A 24,897-nucleotide genomic window follows, 5' to 3' on the forward strand; every position below is an offset into this window, starting at 1 on the left:
TATTCTGAAGATAGGTGATGGGTGTGGGTGGGTGGGTCACCCATTCTAGAGATGACACACCTCCACTGCCTCCAGCACCATTGGTTCTGCATTGACTCAGATGTGAAAATGCCACCTATTAAATCCCCAATACTACTGCATTCAGCAACTTGGTTTCCTTGTAGATCTTGGCCAATAGGGTCACATTAACCTCACAATGCCCAAGTTCATGCCAAACCCATCAATTTAAGTCAACGAGAAGTGCCGAAAAGGAAAAGTCTTTATCCTGCAGTAGACTGAAACTAGCTATTGATAACAAAGGTACAGCAACAAGGAACACCTTCTGTAGCAAATAAACTATTTACTAGTAGGAATATAATTTATTTCCACAGAAAGGAACTGTCAGATGTAAATTATTACTTATTAACTGTATTGCAGTAGCACCTAGGAACCTAGTTATGGGTCAGGGCCCAATTGTGCAAGACACTGTGCAAACACACAAAAAGACTCCCGGCTTCAAAGAGCTTATAAGTGCTATATATTCTGCCTTTGTTTGCATATGCAAAGGAATTCTACTAGCAAATTTCAATACTATTCATTTACTTAACAGGTACTTCAGAACACATATTAAACTTTTAAAAAAAGAACAGGAGTACTTGTAACTAGTAGAGACTAACAAATTTATTTGAGCATAAGCTTTCGGGGGCTTTTAGTTTGTAAAGCGGTGGTAATCCCAAATCTCCTCTACTGCTGTGAGATTTAGGTGTCCTATAGAAAACACCTGGAACACCAGCACTAGCACTTTCTTCAGAAGATCCTCTACATAAGGTGGGAGGATCACCACTAATGTCAAGTGTCCTCACAGAGGCCAACATCTTCAGTGTTGAGGCCCTGATTATCCAGCACCAGCTGAGGTGGCCCGGGCACTGTGTGTGCACGACTGACACACTTACCAAAACAATTGCTTTATGCCCAACTCACCAAAGAAGAAAGGAAACGGGGAGGCCAAAAGAAACACTTAAGACACCCTCAAGATAAACATCAAGAGATGTGGCTTTGACACCAGACACCGGGAGACAGCAGCCCAGGATAGGGATAACCGGCGAAGACTTGTCAGAGAAGGAATGTCCACTTTTGAGGAAAATCGCCTTGCCCTGGTCACAGAAAAATGCCCGGGAGGGGAGGGGGGGAGGAGAACAGACGACTGTCACCCAGCAATCATGGCCCAACCCTGTCTTTCAACACCACCCGCAACATCTGCCAACCAGACTGTGGCAACAATCGGACTCCACAGTCACCATAAAAAATAAAACTCGTGAAAGAATCATTCTCAACCTTGAAGAACTGCCAAAGACAACAACTTGCTAACAACATTTCTTAAAGATCCAGTATAAAACAAGCTCTTTTTAACAAACAGCATTTTGTATACATCACTAAAAGCCAAGAATTTAGTTTTCTATATTTTTTGTTTTTAACATTTCACTTTCCAGCAAATGCATAGCCACTTCTCTCTAACAAAAAATGCCATGCTGTTCTTGGACTCCGCATAACGCTATTTAAAGAGCGCTTTCAGAACTACCGCAATTGAACATGCTTTACACAGTTAACAAAAGCGTTTTACCTCTCTGCCAGTAAGGATGTGTCTAGCCAACTTTACTTTTGCAAAATTCCCCTTTCCAATCGTTTTAAGAAGTCTGTAATTTCCAATATGAGGTTGCTCATCTGCACAGGAAGCTATAGAATTTCTACAGCGAGCTCCAGAGCGCCCAGTTCGAGAGGAAACTTCTTGACGTCCTTCTCCATGAGAGGTGTGCTATGATAAAGATATAATACATGTGTAAGATAAAAAGTGTTAAATAAAACAAGGGTATCATTTACAAAAAACAAGTACTGAAGTGTTGCATATAACTGAGTAATTAACTTGAACTGGAGAAATTTCTGTTTTACAGCAATCTAGAATTATACATTTTGCGTGTCACTAGTATAGCTGATCCACACACACACTCTCTTTCCTTATGGGCCTATATGACTTCTTTCACAATTTAACAACTCTCTTCTTGTTCTTTTCTTTTCTAATAAATCTTTAGTTTTAGATACTAAAGGACTGGCTGGCAGCGGGGTATTTTGGGTAAAATCCAAACTAATATTGACCTGGTAATGTGGCTGGCCCTTTAGTGTTCAGAAGAACCTTTTGTATAGTGAGCAGAGTTATAAATAACTTCTCACTTTACTGGACCTAGGTGTTGATCAGGAGCTAGAGAACTGGAATGCAGTAAAGGGGGTTGTGTGATTTCTTTTTTCAGCTTCTTGATAACCAGTGTGGGGGACCAAGAGCACAGTTTGTGATCGGTTGCTGAATCTAACAGCGTTCATCTCCAGTTTGGGAGAATCTGCTCTCTTTTTTGCAGCCTGCCCTAACCTTGCATTTTCAGTGGGGACTACCCTAGGCACCCTGGGTCACATAAGGAAGGATGGGGTTGCTCTGAAGAAACTGTTCCATAGGCTGAGTTTGCTGCCTCCTCAAAGTGTTTTTTAAAATGCTCCCAAACAAGATCTAGTTGAAAAAAAAAATGGAAAACTATTCCTGTTGCATTTTTTTAAACCCTTTTGTTCATTTTTTTTTAAACTTTCTGATTATCTGTATCCTGAACTCACTAGTACAGTACTGTAGCACTTTCTCATGGCAAGGAACCAACAATATATATCATTTGTTAACTGTTAGCTGAATGTAAAACCTTCAAGCTATTTTCTGCTAAAAAAAACTTTGCTATAACAGAAATGATGCAATGTCAACAGAAATACATTTTTGTATAGCCACAAACTTTAGAACGAGAACTTCAATTATCCTGGAAAATAGCCACTAATAATCTGGGTTTAATTGTCAAATCCTATCATGCTGGTATTTGTTTCAAGGCCTTTGGACCAATTGCTCATTCTGAAGTAGTACTAGTGTTAGCATGTATCTAATAAGTCTATATGGGAAAGTAGGATTCAATGCATTTGAGTAATCAGTCGGTTCAATTTAGTGCCATGGGAACTGACTGCCATCCTCTTGCACAGTTGCCAACTTTAGAGGAGTGCCCTGAATTACATTTCTCAGACAAGACTGAAACCAGTGAGCTTTTGCTGGGAGGGTATACCACACCAGGGTAGGGTGGAAGCGAATCTGGGTTTTGGTCCCAATTCTCTCCTCCTTCCCACCATGTGGTCTCACTTGGATGCATAAAATAATATGGGACCCCTTGATATATCAAATTAATTCAGATAACACAAGTCCATAAGAGGTATTTTGTGAGGAGGTGAAACCTCTTTCCATGCTTATCTTCCCGCATCTCTTTTCCATTTATGATTTAAAGGAAACTCTATAAAACAAAGTCTTATTATGGCTTCCTTGTTTTTGTTCTTCCTTCATTCCTTTTCCTGAGGATGGATTTATTTTAATCACTGAGTTCAATAATTATTTAAATCAGCAAGCAGGAAACCTTGACATAAATAATCAATTTTAATATTATTTTGCATTTGTAGTTTTTTTAGTTATTTTCCTAAAGCCAGGTCACAATACATACATGTTGATTTGTAACTAAATATAGTCTTTACACTAAATTCAGTACTACTTTTGGCTAACTAAGAGGGTATACTATATCTATATACATTTAAGCAATTATATAGTTTAACATACATTCAGTCTTAATTTTTAAATTGTTAGAAAATGTAAATGGTGTGTGTGTGTATATATACACACACACACACACGACAAATGTGTAATTAATATATATATATATATTATATATTACACATGATGTGTTGAGCAGCATTTGAATGGAAATTGGAATGCAATTAAACATGCACAAAAACAGCATTTCAGAATTATCACTTGAATAAAACTACCTTTAATATGCTGAATGCATAAGAAAAAAAAGTTTATCAAAACATGTTTCTCATTAAAATTGATTTATTAAACAAAAGGAACTATTATCTGTAGTTAATTGAACTGTTTCCGGTCACCATGTTCTTCAGGATTTTAGAACTAATAGATTTCATCTTTTTATGCCTCGTTTTGATTTATGGATTCAAAGAAGAAAACAAAGCTTTCTCAATTTTGATGGACTAGTCCTTGAACTGAACTAGTAGAATAAACTGAGAAGAACAAAATATTCTCTTTGCACCTACAAAAGCAGGGCTACTGCTATCAAAAGCTGGTTTAGCACTTGAACAAACTCTGGATCCAGGTGCTTAACCACTAACTTCCACCAGTTCAGGGGTCCAACTGCGTTTAAAATTTTGGCAGCAAATATATACTGCTTGGATTTTTTTTTTTACATGTAATTTTAATGATTGATTGTAGATAATTTAGGCTTTAACATAGGTTGCCATATTTCAGATTTAATATTAAGTGTAATTTTTAAATAAAAATGTATTTAAATTAAAAAACCCTTTAAAAAATCAATTTGTATCCACCCTGTTTTTCCTACTCTCCATTTACCCAATATTTTTATGTATCCTCTATACTGTCCATCCCAACCCACAGGACGTAAACCATACACACCTTTCACACTCGGGTATCTAAACACTGTCCCCAACCACAAGTTCTTGCTGCCTAGCTTGTGTCCCTCTGCTGTCATTTCCCTGTTGGCGCTGCCCATCTCAACCTCCAATGTGGCTCCCAGCCAGTCACCTCTCCCTTCAATTCCTCACTCTGCTTGCAGCTTCTACTACTCTTCTAGCTGGGGGCAGCCTAAAACCCAGTGCCCCAGCAATCCTCACTGAACTGGAAGAATCACTCCAGCAGAATTCTATTTTGCTCCAAGCTCAGCTACATGCACGAGATCACAAATGGACTGCAGGAGTGACAGGGCTGCAAATGCACAAGTGTCAGTTGCAACACATAATGCTTAGCTCCTTTCATAGATTTTAAGGACAGAAGGAATCACTGTGATCATTTAGTCTGATCTACATAACACAAGCCATAACCCTACTCTGAATTAACTCATACTTCAAGTCCAAAACCAGTGGTTGAACTAGAGTATATCTTTTAGAAAAACATTCAATCTTGATTTAAAAATCTCCAGTGATGGACAATCCATTACAACCCATTGTAAGTTGTTCCAATAGTTAATTACATCTACTGTTAAAAACCTGTGCTTTATTTCTCATCTTAATTTGTCTAGCCTCAACTTCCACCTACTGGATCTTTTTATACCCTCTCCAATTTATCAACATCTTTCTTCATTGTGACCACCAGAACTGGACACAATATTCCACCAGTGCCAAATATAGAGGTAATAGAACTTCCATACGACTACTCAATAACCCTTTTTATACATGCAAGAATTGCATTAGCCCTTTTGGCCATTGCATCACACTGGGCGCAGCTTATGTTCTGCTGATTAGCCACAAAGACGCCCCACATCTTTTTTTAGAGTCCCTGTTTCTGGAGAATAGTGTTGCCCATCCTGTAAATAAAGAACAAAAAATGCAGGACGAGGTGAATGATCTTACATTTGGCCGTATTGAAACGCATATTGTTAGCCCGAGCCCAGTTTACCAAGCAATCTAGATTGATCCGTATCAGTGATTTCCTCTTCATTATTTACCACTCTCCCAATCTTTACAATATCTACAAACTTTATTGGTAATGATTTTACATCTTCTTTCAGCTCATTGATAAAAACATTAAATAATGTAGGGCCAAAGAACTGATACTTGTGGGGTGCCATTATAAATACATGTGCTCAATAATGATTCCCTCTTTAAAATTAAAAAACATGTTTAATGACCGGTCTCAAAATGTAATCTATTTAATGTATGCAATGTTGATTTTGAATCCTTCCAGTTTCTTAATCTTGTCATGAATTTCCAAGTCAAATGCCTTATACAGACATCTAACTATATCACATTAACCAACCTGTAATCTCTTCTAAGTTCTATTTTTCATAACCCTCTGCTGACAGGCATTACATGTTACTGTCCTTCAATTCTTCAGTAATTGAGTCCTATCTGAGATAGTCCATCATTTTGCTTGGGCCCAATTCAGGCCTATAATTACCCGGGTTGTTCCAGAGGACAGAAAGAAAGCCAGTGTTCCAAGACTTACTGAAAACCAACAGTAATGGTCCAGTAAACTCAGCAGCCAATATTTTCAAAACTCTTGGATGCAAGTTGCCTACAGCTGCTGATTTTAAAAGGTCTAACTTTAGTGGCTGCTATATAATTAAGAAAATTATATAATTAAGAAAAATGAGGGGAGGGATAGCTCAGTGGTTTGAGCATTGGCCTGCTAAACCCAGGCTTGTGAGTTCAATCCTTGAGGGGGCCATTTAGAGATCTGGGGCAAAATCAGTACTTGGTCCTGCTAGTGAAGGCAGGGGGCTGGACTCGATGACCTTTCAAGGTCCCTTCCAGTTCTAGGAGATAGGATATCTCCATTAAATTTTAATAATAATTTTTTTTAATTTTAAGAAGGATGTTATTGTTGGCATAGAAAAGTGTTTTAACATCATATGACATGAATACATCATCTGGCTTTTTCTCAAATACAGAACAGAAATACTTATAGAACAATTCTACCTTTTCTGCATTATTATTGAGAATTCTACCATTCATCTAGTAATGAACCAAAATGATTGTTAGGATTCCTTTTGCTCTGAATATATTTAAGAAACTCTTTATTGTCCTTAATTCTGCATGTCAGATGTCCTTTTGCTTCCCTTACCAATTTTCTGCAATTCCTAGCTTATATTCACTGCTTTCACTCTCCTCATTTAGCTATATCTATCTATCTATCGATGTATCAATTTCCACTTTTTTATACCTGCTTTCACTTCCCCTGTAATACAAGCTGTTTTTTTAACCTGTGTATCCTCTCTCAATGGTGCTTTTTGGACATTTAGTAAAATGTTCTTATACAGTTCCCAATTACCATTCTCTCCACTCAACTGATTTGGCTCAACTGCTTTCAGCTTTGTGAAACTGACCCATTTGCAGCACCAAATATATCGACATTACTGGTTTGGAATTACTTTGTTGGCACATAAAAAATGCAACCAAATCAATCACAGAACTAAAATTAGGGGTTGCTTAAGTGCAAGTGATCAATTTGTCTCTCTCGCGGTCAAGATCAGGCCTAATATTGAATTCCCCTGGGTTGGATGCAACACTGAGTTAGGAAACTTACTCCTGAGGGAATTCTGCACCAAAAAGATTAAAAATTCTGCACACAATATTTTAAAATTCTACAATTTTTAGTGGTCAATAAATAAATATGGAGGCTCCAGCATAGCAGCAGGGAGCACAGGCCACTGGCTGCACAGAAGTGGGAGATCATTCTGCAGCTTCCCCGCTCCCAGGGCACTGACTCAGCGGTTAGGCTGCACCCAATCTGGATACAGTGCAAGGGCCAGGCCTGCTCCATAAACACCCCAGGGCCCTGCCCCTCTGCGGCAGGCAGGCTCAGCCCAGCAAAATCTAAGTGTGGAGGGGCTTAGTGTCGGGGGAACGAGGGTGGGTTGAGAGGGTTCTGTGTGGGGCAATCCGAGTGCAGGTAGCTCAGTGGGGGTCCGGATGCAGGGGGGATCAGGATGCACAAGGGCTCATTGGGGGGTTCCAGGTGAAGTGGCTATGGGACTCTGCAGACTGTCCAGGTTAAGGTGGATATGGCTCAGAGGAAGGGTCTGGGGGGGATGGGGCTCAGCAGGGGGCTCTGGATGTGGGGGCTCAGTGGTGTTAGGGGAGTGGGGCTTGATCGAGTGGGGGTCTGGGTGCAGCTGGTTGGGGTATGGGTGGTCCAGGTGCGGGAGGGGGCGGGGCTCATCAGGGTGGGGATTTGAGTGCAGGGGGCTCAGTGGGGGATGGTCTAGGTGCAGGAGTCCGGATGCAGAGGGGGTAAGGCTCAATGGGAGGAAGTGGTATTGGGGGCCCTCCGAGTGCAGGGGGTGAGGATCAGTGGGGCAAAGGTTCAGATGCAGTGGACTTGGTGGAAGGATTCTGGGTGCAGGGGGTGAGGCTCGGTGGAGGGAGTCTATGCACGGGGGTTGGGCAGATGGGGAAGCAGCTCCCCATACAAAGAAGAACAGGAGTACTTGTGGCACCTTAGAGACTAACAAATTTATTAGAGCATAAGCTTTCGTGGACTAAAGCCCACTTCTTCGGATGCATATAGAATGGAACATATATTGAGGAGATATATATACACACATACAGAGAGCATAAACAGGTGCTCCATTTCCAACTCAAAGAGACAGCTTTACTCCATGTGGATTCTGACTCCAGGAAGACATTTAAGGAGAAGGATCCCAGGACCTCCCAGTTGTTAAACACCTTACTGCAGGAGATCTGATTGAGTCTAAGCTTTCAGAACACAATGCAAAACCCACCTTTTCGCAAAGGCCTTCCCCCAGTGAAGAGACGACATCCTTTCTCAAGGTCAGATAATGATAAGCATGAAGAGAAAAAAAAGAAAAAAGAAGAAAAGGAAAAAAGGAAAAAGCAAATGAAGCATGGAGGAGCAGACAGTTGACATTCCTTTGGACAATGTTAGCTCTACATTATAGCTAAATATTCAGAGCTTAGACACCACGATGGGTGCATCAGAAACACTCAAGACAGAGGATGATTAAATTCACTAATTAGTAAGATTCCAGAGTTAAATATAGTACTCTAGGAAGTTGCTAATAGAGCTGGGAAACCTGGGGTAAATGGAACTTTATTTTAAATTCTTCAAGTGGGCATAAAGTATTAGACTACACACAGGGTTTGGAAAAAAAAAAATGTACGTGCTCACTCAGGCTTTCTATGAAGCTTTGTTGAGAGGGCGGCCCAATGATATCAATTTCTACAGAACCAAAACTGTCTTTTAAAAAATTGAAGTCTCTAGCTCATGTGGTTATGACAATAGCCTTCCACATAACAAGCAAACGTAAGCTAATATATAGTGCTGTCTTCCAAAGTCTGTAGACATCTCCATTGCCTCTGCTGTGACTCATAGCTTTGTGCTACAGCAAAGTAAAGTGACCTGACTTGTCATTTTTATGGCTGCTATATAGGACCCTCTGGAAAGTAATGGAGCCAATAAAAATCATGTCAATTTAACTAGCTGCACCACGTGTGCTTTTTTAAATTTCAATGGAAAAACGTTAAAAATCCCATTCCCTGCAGTGTTTATAATTCAAACATCATGCAAATATTTGAGAAATTAAGTAAAACTGAGGAACTGACTCGTTTTTTCATTGTCCACGCCCAGATACAGAAAGCAAACATAACAAATTGGATGTTTGAAATTCAATTTCATAGTAACCTAGTGTTATTTATAATATAGGTGAAGTGGGGGGAAAAAAGTAGACCATTCCCATTTAATAAGTCACATTATGAAGTTACTGGAAATATTAGAGCACCATAAGGTATTTAAGCCCAGGTTCACTCCCCTCATTCACACTGAGTAGTAGTACCTTTACCTTACTTCACACATAATCCAACTGACATTTATGGGACTATGCATAGTACTATTCAACATGAATAAGGACTCGGGACAGAATCTGGCCCCTACGGCATTAGCAGAAGTACATAGTTTAACTCCTGAGGGCATTCTGCGCCAAAATACAAATTCTGCACCCATTTTAAAATTCTGCAAATTTTATTTGTCAAATGTGGAGGCTCCAGCATGGCATTGGGGAGCACAGGCCACTGACTGCACAGAGGTGGCATATTACTGTGCAGCTCTGCCCTGGGACATGGGCTCAGTGGGAGGCTGCACCCAACCCTGACACAGCGCAAGGACTGGGCCTGCCCCAGAAACACACCAGGGCTCTACCCCTCCACATGGGCAGGCAGGCTCAGCAAGGCAAGAATCCAAGTGTGGAGGGGCTTAATGTGGGGGGATATAGGTGGGGGTTGAGAGGATTCTGTGTGGGGCAATCTGGGTGCGGGGGGAATCTGGATGCATAGGGTCTTGTTGGGGGGGGGGGGGTTGGGTGCAACAGTAATGGGACTCTGAAGGGGGGTCCAGGTGAAGGTGGTTGGGGCTCAGCATGAGGGGTCTGGGCATGGGGAGCTCAGTGGGGGGTCCAGATACTGGGGGAATGGGGCTCAGTGGAGTTGGGATCCAGGTGCAGCTGGTTGGGGCTTGGTGGAATGCGGATGGTTCGTCGGGATGGTCCAGGTGCAAGGGGAGTGGGGCTCACTGGGGGGGGGGGGTCTGAGTCAAGGGGGGGGAGGCGCAGCGGGAGGGCCCTGGAAAGGGAGGGGGGCCGGAGGCGCGGGGGGGTGGGGGGTGGGGGACGGGGGGGGGGGGGTGAGGGGAGAGTTTGCAGAGCTTCCGCTGGAGGAGAAGTCTGGGGGTGGGTCTGACCTGGCCCTGGAAGCCATGCAGGGGAAGAGGAAGTCCTGTCCTCCCCACCCCAGCAGTTGAGCCTGGCGCAGAGTAGGAGCCACCAGCTGGGTCTTCCCCAGTCCCACCTCCTGCCCTACAGTGATTTACTTCTCTGGTGGCTGCCCTGGGCACCTGAAACATACTTCTGGAGAGGGTTGCATGACCACTCTTGTGGTTTCCTTTTGCTTCCTCATCAGAAAGTCATTTTTCTGCAAGGAAGCAAAGAAATCTGTGGGGGACAAATTCTCCACACGCACAGTGGCGCAGAATTCCCCCAGGGGTAATAGTTTATACATGTGCAATCGCACCATTATGGTCAATGCAATCAAATAGAGCATATAAACGTTAGGGCAGAATTTGACCAAAGAAGTGGATAAAGGAACCTTTTATCACTAAACCACAAGCATTTAGTAAGATGGTTTGGATGGTTCCAAGTCGGAGTCTTGCTCTCTAAAAGGAAACAATTCATTGTGCAAATACGTTACTGCCTCAGACAGATAATCTCCTGCCATTTGTCCAACTAGTATGACACTCAATGAAATTGACTGGCCAGTTAAACAAGGTCACACTTGCCAAACATCAATCAGTTTAAAAAAAAGAAAGAGAGAGAAATTAATCTTTAGTACAAGTAGCCTAGACATCATGACATACCCCTAATTCTCCCAACCTCCGGGGGTGGGGTGGTGGTGGTGGTGGTAAATAATTGAATTGGGGACACACCCACTTAGTCTCAGCAAACATGACAGACTCCCAAAACACTGCATTCAGTAGACATGCGAGGGCTAATAACATTGACTGGCCAACAACAGGATGTGTGATGCCCTGCCATATGTGGCAAAGAGATTTCCATCCCTCAAATGTTGTGTTAGCTCTGAGTGAGAAATACTAATAACTGTGTAGGACAAAGAACGAGTTCTGTGGACGGAAGCTCAGTGAAAAAAGCTGGTTATCATAACACCAAAGATCCAAAATTGGAAATAATTTACTAGTTAAGGCTCAGTAACCATAGACAAAAGACAAATTGCTTTTGTAGGGCAATAGGCTACTAAGAGGGCTGCTACTCTGCCTAGGAAACCCCTTCTGGTGTAGTCACATCCCTGATTTCTCTCAGTTCCATCAGACACAGCAAATGATCAGGGTGAGCTATACTCCATATATATAAAAACAGAAGTGTATTTTGTTGTCTAGTGCTAATCATGGGTTACAAAACCCAATGTAGGAATCCTGTTTAATACACAATATACCCAAGTGTGGCAGTGTTTAGAAAAAACTTTTTTAAAAGCACTTGATACTCACATATCTGGATCTGAAATTTATTGTATTTTCCAAGTAATATTTGCTTTATTTACTGACTAAAATGAATATTTACTGACATAAGCACTGGAGAGTAGTAGCTGAAGAGGAGCAAGCCACATTCTACTCTGCATCATCAATAAAATTGCCAACTAAGTTGGTTCCAGAATCATCGTTAGTAATTATGAATGAATCAAAAAGGACCCAGACACCAGGTCAAGCTTGCTATTAGAAAAACCTTGTTTAGATTTTTGCAGAAACAAATCTGATATAAAAGCTTAGATACACAATGGCTCAAAAAGATGCCATTTTAGAAGACACATGCTTTGACCCATAAATATACTTATTAAATTGGACCCCAAGAGAAAGTCATTTAAATCAATGGGTGCTCAGCACCCCTCAAAATCAACCCCTAAGTGCATATATAGTCTATTAGGCATATCTCCATTGCAGTTCAACTTCTACAAATTTAAGGGGAGGACATTCACCACTCTAAACATAACGAGGTAGCATTCTCCCATCCTCAAAAGAAGCTTCATTAGACTTGGTCTACACCAGCAACTTATGTTGGTATATGTACGCCGCTCAGGGATAGGGAAAATCCACACCCCTGAGCGATGTAGTTATACTGACCTAACCCCTGGCGTAGACCGTGCTATGTTGACGGGAGGGCTTCTCCTGTCGACATAGCAACCAACTCTCAGGAATGGAATACCTATACAGACAGGAGAAACCCTCCCATCAGCGTAGGTGGAGTCTTCACTAAGGGCATGGCTACACTTGCAGATGTAGAGCGCTTTGAGTTAAACCACCCTTCGCAGAGCGCAGTAGGGAAAGCGCTGTAGTCTGTCCACACTGCCAGCTGCCAGCACACTGTTGTGGCCACTTTAGCAGCTCTTCCAACGGCCACAGAGAGCAGTGCATTGTGGTAGTTATCCCAGCATGCAAGTGGCTGCAATGTGCTTTTCAAATGGGGGGGGGCAGTGTGACAGGGAGTGAGTTGTGTGTATGTGGGGGGAGAAAGAGTGGGTTTTTGGAGGGCTGAGAGCATGTCAGCATGCTGTCTTGTAAGTTCAGACAGCAGCAGACACCTCGCCCCCCACCCCCCTCTCTCACACACAGAGCATTCCACAGTAATGGTTGCTTTGTCTCGGAGCAGATAAGCATGCCCGCTGTCAAACGGAGCTTTCAAAGGGCATATCCAAAACAATGACAAGAATGGCCACTTGACTTAAGGGGATTATGGGACATTTCCAGAGGCTGATCAGAGCGCAGTAATACAACACCTCATTCACACTGACGCTGGGGCGCTCCAGCAGGGGTGCATCAAATGTTATTCTACTCGCCGAGGTGGAGTACCAGCAGCGCTCTAGCCGTGGAGTCAGAGCACTCTACATGCCTTGCCAGTGTGGACAGGTAGTGAGCTAGTGCGCCTGGGGCTCCTTTAATAGACTCAGACTTTAAGGTCAGAAGGGACCATTATGATCATCTAGTCTGACCTCCCGCATGATGCAGGCCACAAAAGCTGACCCACCCACTCCTGGAATAATTCTCTCCCTTGACTCAGCTGCTGAAGTCCCAAATCGTGATTTAAAGACTTCAAGTCGCAGAGAATCCTCCAGCAAGCGACCCCTGCCCAGCAAGCGACCCCTGCCCCATGCTGCGGAGGAAGGCGAAAAACCTCTAGGGCCTCTGCCAATCTACCCTGGAGGAAAATTCCTTCCCGACCCCAAATATGGCGATCAGCTGAACCCCGAGCATGTGGGCAAGATTCTCTAGCCAGACCCTCTGGAAAACGTTCTCTATAGTAACTTTTAATATCCCATCATTGACCATTGTTACTAATTAATACGCTGTAACTCGCAAGGGTAGCCAAGCCCTAAGTGCTACAGCAGTGCAGCTACACTCAGGCAGCTGTGCTGCTGCAGTGTTTTAAGTGTAGACAAGCCCTTAGTCTCTCCCATTTTTGTGCCAGCAAAGTCCCAGAAAGAGGTGGCATTTGACCAAGCGTGGGAGGAAGTAGCAAAAACATATGCTATTGTGAGAAACAGGGGATCTAGAGGGACAGTTACCTCCAATCTTAGCCAGAATTACCTATGCTTGCACCACTCTCAACTTTTAGTCAATGAGGAGTTGTTTGGTTTGTTTGCAAGATTTCTGGGTCAAGCTAGATGGGTACAGTTTTCTTTTAGTTGTTTATGCATGTAGTGTAACACAGAAAGAATGAAAACTGCTTCATCAAAATGCAGGAATGTATTTTGTGAAAAGCATGCCAAAAAAGGCATTTTGGTTGTGCCACAACACCCAATTAACTTGGGCGATACAGATTACATCTAAACTTGGGAGATACAGATTACATCAGAGGTTCTCAAACTGTGGCCCATGAGCTCTGTTCGGGTGGTTTGTGGATAGTTTCCACTAAGATGTGTGCCTGGGTGTCCGCACACGAGAGAATGAAGGGCCACCCACCTAATTAGTGGAGACGCGCAGGCATGGCTCCACTAATTAGGTGCCTGGACCCTGGAGAAGACACACATGTAAGGTGAGGTGGTAGCCTTGGGGGGATTAGGGGGTAGGTGGGAGGGGGCAATGGGCTGAGAAGAGGGGATGGGGGGGAATTTGGGATGTGCAGGGCTGCAGCGTCCAGAGAAAGAGGCGACTTTCCCCAGCTCCAGGGCTGCGGCTGCCAGGGAGAGACCCCCATCCTTACCAGCCCCAGCTCTGGGGCTATCACAGTGCGGGAGAGAGGGCATACCCATCACATTAGAAAGGTAAGACTACTGATATTAAAATATGAGTTGTGTGCTTTTATTTGTAGAATAAGAAAAACGTTAATTAAGGGTTATTTTTATATAGCGCTTTTATCCAAAGTGCTTTACAATAATTAGCTAACAGTACAAACAACATTTGGAAAGATCATTTAGTGGTCCACCAAGACCCTCAGCAATTTCCAAGTGGTCCACAGGAAAAAAAGTTAGAGAACCATTGGATTAGATGATTCAGGGTAGCTCAAACTGGCATGTGACATGCCTAACTTTAACATGTCAAACTATTAACTCTTAATACACTGCAAGAATGGTCATATATTACATGTAGTCCAGAAGTACAATGCAGTATTTAAAGGTATCCCAATTACTAAAAAATCCAAAGGAGTATATTTCACACTCAATTTAAATTTGTGATAAGCACATAACTATATTATTAGGGTACATTTAATTTCTTCTAAGTGAGGTGGCAATTTAATTTATAGCAATTCACAGGTTCCAAGACCAAAAGAGACCATTATGATCATTTAGTCTGACCTCCTATACAACACAGGTCATAGAACTTCCGCAAAATGGTTCCTAGAACATATCTTTTAGAAAAACATCCAATCGTCATTTAAAAATTGCCAGTGATGGAGTAGCTACCATGATCCTCAATAAATCGTTCCAATGGTTAAACACCCTCACTGTTAAAAATGTATGCTTTATTTCCAATCAGAATTTGTCTGGCTCCAACTTCCAGCCATCACATGGTGTTCTCTGTTAGACTCTGTTAGAAGAACCCATTATGAAATATTTGTTCCATATATAGGTACTTACAGACAGTAATCAAGTCACTCCTGAACCTTCTCTTATCAGTTATCTCAATGTTTAAAATATCTTATGAAAACATTCAAGGAGAGCTATCCCTCGGGGGGGGGGGGGGGGGTTGTAAGGGGAGGCAAAGCCTAAAAAAAAACTTTTTTGGTAATAGGTACACGGGATTTTTCTGACCCTAATTTCATGTTGCCAGAGATAGCCTTCTGATTACATACTTCTATTTATAATAGGACATTTCTGGTAAGCATTGCCTAAATCAAATCTAATCTTCCAGATCGTCTGCAAACACCCTAACTTGCACAAATTAATGCACTTTAAATAATATTATAACATTTTCAGGGCCAGACTTAGGATTTTGGGAGGGACTTCAGAGCTACCAGGAACTTCCTTTTGCAGAAGTGGAACCCACCTACTTGTGGTTGAGTTTGTGCAAGCATAGTTTACTCCTGGGGAAATTCTGTATCATTGTGCGTGTGCAGAATTCATATCCTCCGCAGATTTCTTTGCTTCCCTGCAGAAAAATGACTTTCTGACAGGGAAGCTGCAAGAGCAGTCATACACCACTCCCGAGCAGTGCAGGTACATTGTTTCAGGCATCCAGAGCAGCCGGCAGAGAGGTAAATCACTACGGGCTGGGAAACACCCCAGCCAGTGGCTCCTACCCTGAGTCGGGATCAGCTGCTAGTCCTGGCTGGGCTGGAGGCAGGAGAGGAAGGTGTGAGGTTGCACTCCACATGTTTTATAGAAATATGCTAATGAGTGTGAATATAATGTAACTAGAATATGCTTTATGCAAACGGTCTCTTGTAAGGTATCATTACAAAGCTTATAATCTACTGTGTTCATCCTATTTGTATGAATGTATCATTCTTGTATCTGAAGCTAGAAATATGAAGTATTACTCTGAAGTCCTATTGTAATTATGCAAAGTGTTGGCCATTACTGGTGGTTTAGAATCTTGATGGCTTCCACTGACCAGGACAATTGGTTGTAAATGGCTCTGTTTACTTGTAAGCGTTCCTGTGAATCAGGCCGGGAAGAATGGAGGCTTGGGGGTCTCACAGGACATGTCACCTAGTACTGGAATCCATCTTAAACCTGGTGCTTTTCCATTTAGAAGGAGGGGTGGGAACACAGAGACAAAAGATTCCTGCCTTGTGCCAAAGCTATAAAAGGAGGTGAAACAGAACAAAGGGGCTGCAGTCATGAGAAAACCCCTAGTTATCTTAGCTAGAACCAACAAGAACTGTACCAGGGGAAAGGATTGGGCCCAAACTAGGAAGGAGTCTAGTCTGTGAAAAAAGCTTACTGGAACATCTCTGAAGGTGAGATTTACCTGTATTCAGTTTCTTAATGTATTAGGCTTAGACTTGCGTGTTTTGTTTTATTTTGCTTTGCTTGGTAACTTACTTTTGTCTATTACTTGAAACCATTTAAATCCTACTTTTTATACTTAATAAAATCACTTTTGATTATTAATTAGTAAGAGTAATTGATTAATACCTGGGGGAGCAAACGGCTGTGCATCTCTCTCTATCAGTGTTATAGAGAGCGGACAATTTATGAGTTTACCCTGAATAAGCTTTATACAGAGTAAAACAAATTTATTTGGGGTCTGAATCCCATTGGGAACTGGGTGCTGGAAATAGGTAACTTGATGAGCAGTTTTGGTTAAAGTCTGCAGCTTCGGAGGCGTGGACCTGTTGCAGCAGACTACCATGTCTGGCTCAACAAGGAAGGATTCTAAAGTCCCAAGCTGGCAGTGGAAAATGGGCTCAAAGGTAATTTCAGCACGTCAGGTGACAGTCCCAAGGGGGTCTCTGTAACCGAACCCGTCTCAAGGAGTGTCTGGGGCTGTGTCAGGCCAACCCCAAGAAACCTCCCCCAGCTGCAGGAAGCTCAGGATCCTCCCCTGCTTCCTGCCCCCATCACTCCTCAGCTGCGGGGTTTAAGGGGGGTGTCACTGTATGGGGAGCTGCTCCAGCATCCTCCCAACCTCCGTGCATCCGGACCTTCCATACCCAGACACCCCTGCCAAGCCTCACCCCATACACCCAGAACCCCCCTAGCATTCTATACCCAAACCCCACCCCACCGAACCTCAACTCCTGCATCTGGAGCCGCCCTCACCCAACTCCCCTGCCTCCAGACCCCCACCCCTGAACCCCAGACCACCCCCTACTGAGCTCCCTGCACTCAAACCCCCACTCTGATGAGCCTTACCATCCTGAGCCCCCATATCACTTACCCCCAACTAGCTGCATCCAGACCCCCACCCCACCAAACCCCACTCCCCCAGCACCCGGACTCCCCTGCTGAGACCCCCACACCAAGACCCCTACACTGAGCCCCAATCACCTTCACCTGGAAGTCCCTGCAGAGTCCCATTGCCCCTGCACCTGGAAACCCCTTCCCCCTCCACGAGCCTCTGTGCATCCAGATCCCCCCACACCTAGACCCCCCACTAAGCTGCCAGCACCCAGATTGTCCCACAGAGAACCCTCTAACCCCACACCCGGATCCCGCCACACTGAGGCCCTTTACACTTGCATCCTGTTGGTTGAGCTTGCCTGCCCCACACTTAGTGTACCTGGCGCAGAGGGGCAGGGCCCTACGATGTTTCTGGGGCAGACCCAGGCCTTGTGCTGTATCAGAGTCGGGTGCAGCCTCATTGCTAAGTCCGTGTCCATGGGGTGGGAGCGGGGGAACTGCAAGGTGATCTCCCACTTTCATGCAGCCAGTGGCCTATGCTCCGCACTGCCATGTGGAGCCTCTGCATTTATTTATTGACAAATAAAACCTGCAGAATTTTAAAATATTGTGCACAGAATTTTTAATTTTTTGGCACAGAATGCCCTCAGGAGTAACAGTTACCAACATCTCAACATTTTTAAATGGGTAATCCCCCACATTAGCTATGGCCATGAAGATTACTAAAGGGCAAATTGTAGTTATTTTTCCCCAATTATTTAAACTTTAGAATTCAGAGTAGTTAGTAAAATTAATAACTGCTCAAAATAGTCATCTCATCCCTTTATAGCTATACAGTTCATGTAATGGAAATACAATAAAACAGAAGTATAAATTAAATAAAATTAATTAGCCTGAAAGTTATCTCACCCCTTCCATTTCTTCATTCTTTTTAAAATCTCATTCATTCTAAGGATTTCCATCTTGAGCCAAAAGATCCACCACCACTGGGAATGCTGACATAGCCCAGCCCCTTGGACACTTGACCAATGAACCCCATCCAGGCCTGGGGCTCTCCCAATGACTGGGGGTGGGACACATACCCAGGCCACAGCGCCCTGGCCATACAGAGGCTGTCATTATACCCAGGAAAGAGATGGTGCATCAGAGCTGTGACAGACTGGCACCCATCCCTGGGAAGGGGTTGACATGGGGTGGGGGAGGGAAGAGGTAGGGGGAGGGGCAGAAGAAGTTTCACCCTCTTACTTTAAATAGCACTTACCGACCCTGAACTACATTACCCAGAATCTTGTGAGTCAGCCATACACGTGCCTCAGTCTCTCACTGACTCAAGGGACTAAGGGGGGGCAGGCTGATGCACATATGTAGCTGATGCATAACATTCTGAGTAATATAACTGAATTTTTTAATTTGACACAGATTTTTTTTATGCGGGTGACAACATTACTAAATTAGGAGTTGGGAATTTTTGGTGGTAAATAGGAGTCTCCCTGACATACCAGGAGACTTAGTAGGTATGGCCAGCAGCCTTCAGCTTAGCAGGTTCCTCAGATGAGCTGCTCCACCCTTGTGGCCAGAAGCTACAATGGTAGCTCAGAGATGATTTTCAGGCAGCCAGCCAGCCTGCAGCAGTCCTAGTGCCATCAGTGGAAGTCAGATAGCTCCCCTACATGAGTCACCCCTGATCCTTTTCCTACCAAAAATAAGGGACTCCTGGCCACAGATATTTGAGCCTCAATGGCCAGCCCTTTTTGGCTGGGAAACATGAATAACCAACGGCTTTAAGGGAAAAGCACTGTGACAAACTTTCCACTCTAATGGTTTACGTTTTGAAGCATTTTTCGGTAACAAAGAGCTATACATTGTCTTTTATTAATTAAAAAAAGAGAACAGAAAAAAATTAAGCACTGATGATGAGGCCTTGTCTACACTTCAGAAATTACCCATTGCTGAACATGGTTAACTGCGAACATAGACAAAGACAAACTTTGTTCACTATCATTTCAGAAACTAACCAGAGTTTCAGAAACATCACTTAATGTGACAGGTTTCAGAGTGTGGTTTGTCCTTGCCTACACAAGCGGTTAAACCAGGCTTAACACTGGTTAAACTGTATCCTTTATCAGCACTAGGTAATTTTCCTAGTATAGAGAAGACATTAAGGGGTCCCATGACCATGGCCCAAAGGCTCCCTGAATACTTTGCATTTCTAAGCACCTTTCATCTAAAGATCAAAGCACTTTAGGAATATTAACTAATTAAGCCTCATCTAGGTAGTTAAGGCTTCATTTTACCTTCCAATAAAATACAACCATCTTTGAGGTGGAAGAACAGTTAGACTAGGAGTGAATGATACGGTATTTTAGAATTAAAAAAGGAATAAAATTAATTTTGCATCCAACTGAATTTAGAGGTAATTTAGGCAGAAAGAATGTAAATACCAGAGTTGAAATTTGGCCAGAACACCACTTTACATTAAAGATCCCAGAACAAATGTTTTTATCACTAATGGTCACAACACCTGAAAGGCAGCACCTCAAGCAGTACAGTACTATATACGTGGGTTTTGGTTCAGAGTGACTAAAAAGGAAGAATTAGCCTACTGAATCACAATACTACTAACGACAGGAATTCCTGAGTCATCACCCAGCTCAGTTTTGCTTAGCTTGCAAATTTGCCTTGATCAGAGTATAAAGTGACATGTCTGCAAGCAATGAAGACAAGCACTGTACAATAATTAAGAAAATTACTAAGGAGTTTGTTCTATATTTTGAAACCAGAATGGAATATCCTCCATGGAAAAAACTTCAACTCTAGCCCCAATTGTCAAATAACATGTTTCCAAAGTATTAAACTAGGATTTAAACCAAATTATAGAACCAGTTTTAAACAATTTCTAAAGTGGTTTGACTGGTTGATCAGGATAAGGCCAAACTGGAGTTTAAAAACCTTGGTCCAACACAGCTAGGAGCACAATGACTGGCCAAAACATTACAGGGGAATCTGTTTAGGCCATTTGGAAGTTCAGCTGAATACAAAAGACCACTACAATTTTAATTTTTTATGCTTTTCTTCCACAGGGCAGCTTTGGCCCTTAGGCTGAAGCCCATTGAGATTCTGCAACAAAATATGCTTAGCTGACTTTTTGCTCAATACAGCCCTTAGCCTGCAGGCTGTACCAAGGGCTAAACCAATAAAAAAGATCATAGAAGTGAGAAATGACTATTATGTCAATAAAATCCAAATCCTGCTAATGCAGTGACTGTTTTATGCAGCATGTTTTCTTTCTAATGCTTTGTCTGGTCTTGTTTTAAAATGTCTCAAGCAATAGGGCTTCTACCAATTCCCTTAGAAGACTACTTGCTCTCTAACAAATCTAGCAGTTTTTCTTAATATTCAGCCTAAATCTTCCTTTTCCTTATTTCAGTCCAAAATCAGGTACATCTCTCCCTAATCACTTTCACTCAGACCCAGCATATGGTTTCTAAAGGACACCGGATTATATTCATAATGAAAGAAATATAAATAATGCTCACTGATTTTGCTTATTTGTGCTTCAGAGCAATATAAACTACAACTCATCTGCATACCGTCTCACATAAAACGACCTGTTTTTTTCCTAATAATTTTTCCTTTCAGATTGGTTATTCTGAGGTCAAATAAGTTTTGTCTCAACTTTAAGCAAATAAGGTTCCTACTTAGAGAGGGTTTGTCTCACTGAGTTTGATTTTTGATATTAGGTTTCTACATACAATTTATTTGCATATTAAAAATATTTCAGATAAAATGCTAACAATATTACTGTTGCCTAATAAAAACATGCAGTTTTATTTACAACATGTTTAGCATTCACTGTCAAATGCTACCCTTTAACAGGGTCTTTCTGTCTTTGCTGCTAATTTCAGAAAAGGGGACCTTTCAATATCATCTGAACAGGTGACAATAAAGCTATTATTCTAGTCATTAATAATCACACAAATTAGAGATGGAAAGACTTATCTAGGTCACCCAGTCCTCCCTGCCAAAACAGGATTGTTCTTTGCACCCTGTTTACTAGTGTTTTATTGGCTTGTTTTAGCGATTATTTTACACTTCAACTTACAAACATCAGGGCAGATGGATTATTTTTCCCAAATTCTGCATCACTAATATATGAGACAGTACTGTATTTGCACTGTATATGATACATCATTAAAACATTACAGGGTTTGTCATTTTTTTAACACTACCATCAGCAAACCAAGCTCTTAAGAAACATTTAGTTAAACCGTAATTTAAGTAATATAATAAGTAGGCATAAGACCTCAACGACAGCACTCACAATAACAATACTCTTCACACACCTGTAAAACATCTGTTTAACAGCATCCAGCTGCCAGGACAGTGCCTTGAACCAGTATCACAACAGTAGGAACATAATATTTACCCATGATGCCAGGCTCCACTTTGGGGATTTTAAATTACACAGTTTGATTCAGTACAGTGTCTTGCATTCAAATTACACCTATGGGTTTTATATTGGCATAGAGAGGGCCAACATCTGCTAAAACAAATGCACATTTCTCTCTGGCAGTTTTTCTTCTGAGACATTTTTGTGTCTGGACACAATACACCCACACCTCTCTACGCATGCCATCCTTTGTGTATAGCAGTCACATTCAGCCACACGAGCGACACAGCCCCCAAAGCACTTCAGCACACACGTTCCTTAGGTGACAGGCAGATCCGGCCACCCCAGCGCCCACTCACCCCCCAGAAAGCCCAGCCGGCGCTCCCAGGTTACTTACATTCTCAGTGTCGCGTTCATTCACCGTAGGCAATGGAGTTCTAGTGGACATTTTAATTCGCTTGTGCTGGAGCACCGGCTGCTTGCGACAGCAAAACAAAACACCCCTTCCCCAACAACAACCTACCACCCCCCCAAAGAATGCGTGTCACTCTGCTGCGAGGCAGTGGCTACGAAGGGCCACCATCAAGGGAGGGGGTGGGGGGCTCCTTATTTCCACCGCCGCCACCCCACTTCTGAGCTATATTCCAGCCTGGCGATGGAGCAGCGTCTCCCCCTGGGAGTCCTCAGGGCTCATCCTACAGCCAGCTTAGGAGCCCAGCGCGCAGAGGGGTGAGGAGGTGGGTGGTGGGGGGATCCTCGCAGAGCGCAGCGGGCTGAGGGGGGCGAGGAAGCGGGTCGGAGAAGGCAGCGGGGCGCCGCAGAGCCCGGCCAGGAAAAGAAGCCGCCTCTCCGCAGCCAGCTCCGAGCACTGGCAGCCAGGCAGGCCCGCTCCGAAGCGCTTCCCTCTCCCTTCTCCTCGCCTCTCCCCCCAGCCCCGCTTCACCGGGCCTCCGCTCGCATGCTGGGCCTCCCCCACCCGCCGCGGCTACCCGGCTGGCCCGGGCTCCCCTGCGCCTTCCGAGCCGGGTGTCAGGAGCCCCGCGGGCCGGCTCCGGCAGCCTGCAGCCCCCGCCCCCACTCCGCCGCTCAGCGCCGCCCGCTCCGGGATGGAGGATCCAAGATGGCCGCCCGGCTTCCTCCGCTCCGACTTGAACCGGAAGAGCCCGCCCCCTGGCCTAATGCTGGGCTGGGCGGCCGGCGCCGGCTGCTTGTTGCTAAGGGGCCTGGCCCTAGCGAGGAGGAGGGGAGAGGCCTCCGCAGGGACTGAGCGCCCCTGAGGGGAGGGTGGCACCAATCAGCTTCCCCGTGTGTCAGTCCAGGCTTGGGGCTGCTGAGCTCACCCACCAAACCCAGCCCCTCAGCCACAGGTGTCGGGCTCCTGGCCTGCACCAGCAGCACCGCCCTCCTCACCTCATGTGGCATTCACACCACCTTGCTCCATCTCGTGTGGCATTGGCACCAACAGCACCGCCCTGCGCCACCTCCATGGCATTGGCAGCACTGCTCTGCTCTATGGCATTGGCGCTAGTGGCAGCACCCTAGTCACCTCACGTGGCATTAGCACCAGTGGCACCACCCTGCTCTGCTTCGTGTGGCATTGGTACCGGTGGTACCGCCCTGTTCCAGCTCATGTGGCGTTGGCGCCAGTGGCACCAACCTGCTCCACCTCATGTGGTGACATTCTGACATGCACAGCTTCAGCTCAAGTGGCACTACCCAGCTCCATCTTGTATAGCATTGACACAAATGGCACTGTCCGGGTCGGCCTTTCATGGCAATAGCACCATCCCCATTGCCATGCTCCACTTCAGCTGGCATTGCATATTCTGTGGTAATGGCCCAAGTCACTTTGTGACCCAGTAGCAATGCTGCCACATAGGGGAAGTTACTATAACATTTTGTTATACGAGTCAGTCTAACCCTGACTCCCTTTGAAAACAATTGGGTGTTGCAGAGGTTCTCAGTGTGGCCTTTGAGAGCTGGCCAATCTCATAGTGCTGGCTCTACCTTCCTGTTTCCTGCTGCTGAAACATTTGAAACTAAAAACACATTAAATACTTTCCTAATATTAATTTTTGTAAACAATTGCTGTAGTTGCCACTAGAATGTTATAGGACCGTGAAAATGCTGGGAAGTAGTCCATGCGAGAGTGAATGGGAAGGAAGGTGGCCTGCATACCTTGTGAATGGGAGTGGAGATGGTGCACCATGAAGGATGTGGGGGAAGGTAGTGCATGTGATTGTGAAGCAGCGAGGAGGTGGTTCATACACTTGCAATTGAGAGGTGTCTACGTTAGCAAGAATGGGTGGGAATGGGAATAACTGAATGACGCTATCGGGAATGGATGGGGCGAAGGCCAGAGACAATTTCTTTATAAAAATGTGGTCCACAATATGAAATGTTGGGAAATCTCTAGTCTAGAAATGAAAACTTTGGAGCTGATTCAGCTGTCCATTAACAAAGTTAGGGGTTACGCCCCTGGGTTTTCAATCCTGAAGCGTATTTGCTGAAAGCAAAATCACAAGAAACTGCAAGATAGGGCCCTTGAAATCCAGAAGTTTTCATTTCCCCTTGTGGTAACAGTATATTTAAGGCTCCAGCCCTAAAAAGGGACTGTGTAAGTATGGCCCTGTGATGGGGTGTTCACCTCACACTAGCCTGGAAAGGGTTAGTGTGGCTTAGGAGGGGCTAAATTAGCAGATAGGCCCACTCAGGGCTGGCTCCAGGCACCAGCCCAACAAGCAGGTGCTTGGGGCAGCCAATGGAGAGGGGCGGCACGTCCGGCTCTTCGGCAGCAAATCAGCAGCAGGTCCCTCACTGCCTCTCGGAGCGAAGGACCAGACGCCGAATTGCAGCCAAAGATTGAAGCTGTGGCGGTAAAGCAGATCACGATTGCGGCTTTTTTTTTTTTTCTTTTTTCTGCTTGGGGCAGCAAAAACGCTGGAGCCGGCCCTGGCCACACCTGAGGGAGAGTTTATCTTTGACAGTAAAGCACTGACATGGAGCCCAGCTGGACAGGAATAAGCAGGCCTGGTATAAAGTCAATACGTTTAGAGCAGAAAGAGGTGGAAAATGGG

At 44.1% G+C, this 24,897-nt stretch overlaps 1 protein-coding gene across 5 annotated transcripts in view; it reads right to left on the bottom strand.

Moving 5' to 3' along the window:
* Window positions 1-22,934, bottom strand: part of MARK3 (microtubule affinity regulating kinase 3) — a 105,352-nt gene extending 82,418 nt beyond the window's left edge. For 3 of the 5 annotated variants that reach the window (XM_034767904.1, XM_034767906.1, XM_034767903.1), the window contains exons 1-3: window positions 22,218-22,934; window positions 8,352-8,390; window positions 1,601-1,792 (exon numbers count right to left, since the gene is read on the bottom strand). In XM_034767904.1, the coding sequence (XP_034623795.1) occupies window positions 1,601-1,792; window positions 8,352-8,390; window positions 22,218-22,268 (282 nt within the window). In that variant the 5' untranslated portion in view covers window positions 22,269-22,934. The remainder of the gene's footprint in view (window positions 1-1,600; window positions 1,793-8,351; window positions 8,391-22,217) is intronic. The other 2 variants (XM_034767907.1, XM_034767905.1) reach the window with 2 other exon arrangements.
* Between the last annotated feature and the right edge of the window lie 1,963 nt (window positions 22,935-24,897).

Source organism: Trachemys scripta, chromosome 4 (assembly GCF_013100865.1).
Source record: "Trachemys scripta elegans isolate TJP31775 chromosome 4, CAS_Tse_1.0, whole genome shotgun sequence".
Taxonomy (NCBI): domain Eukaryota; kingdom Metazoa; phylum Chordata; order Testudines; family Emydidae; genus Trachemys; species Trachemys scripta.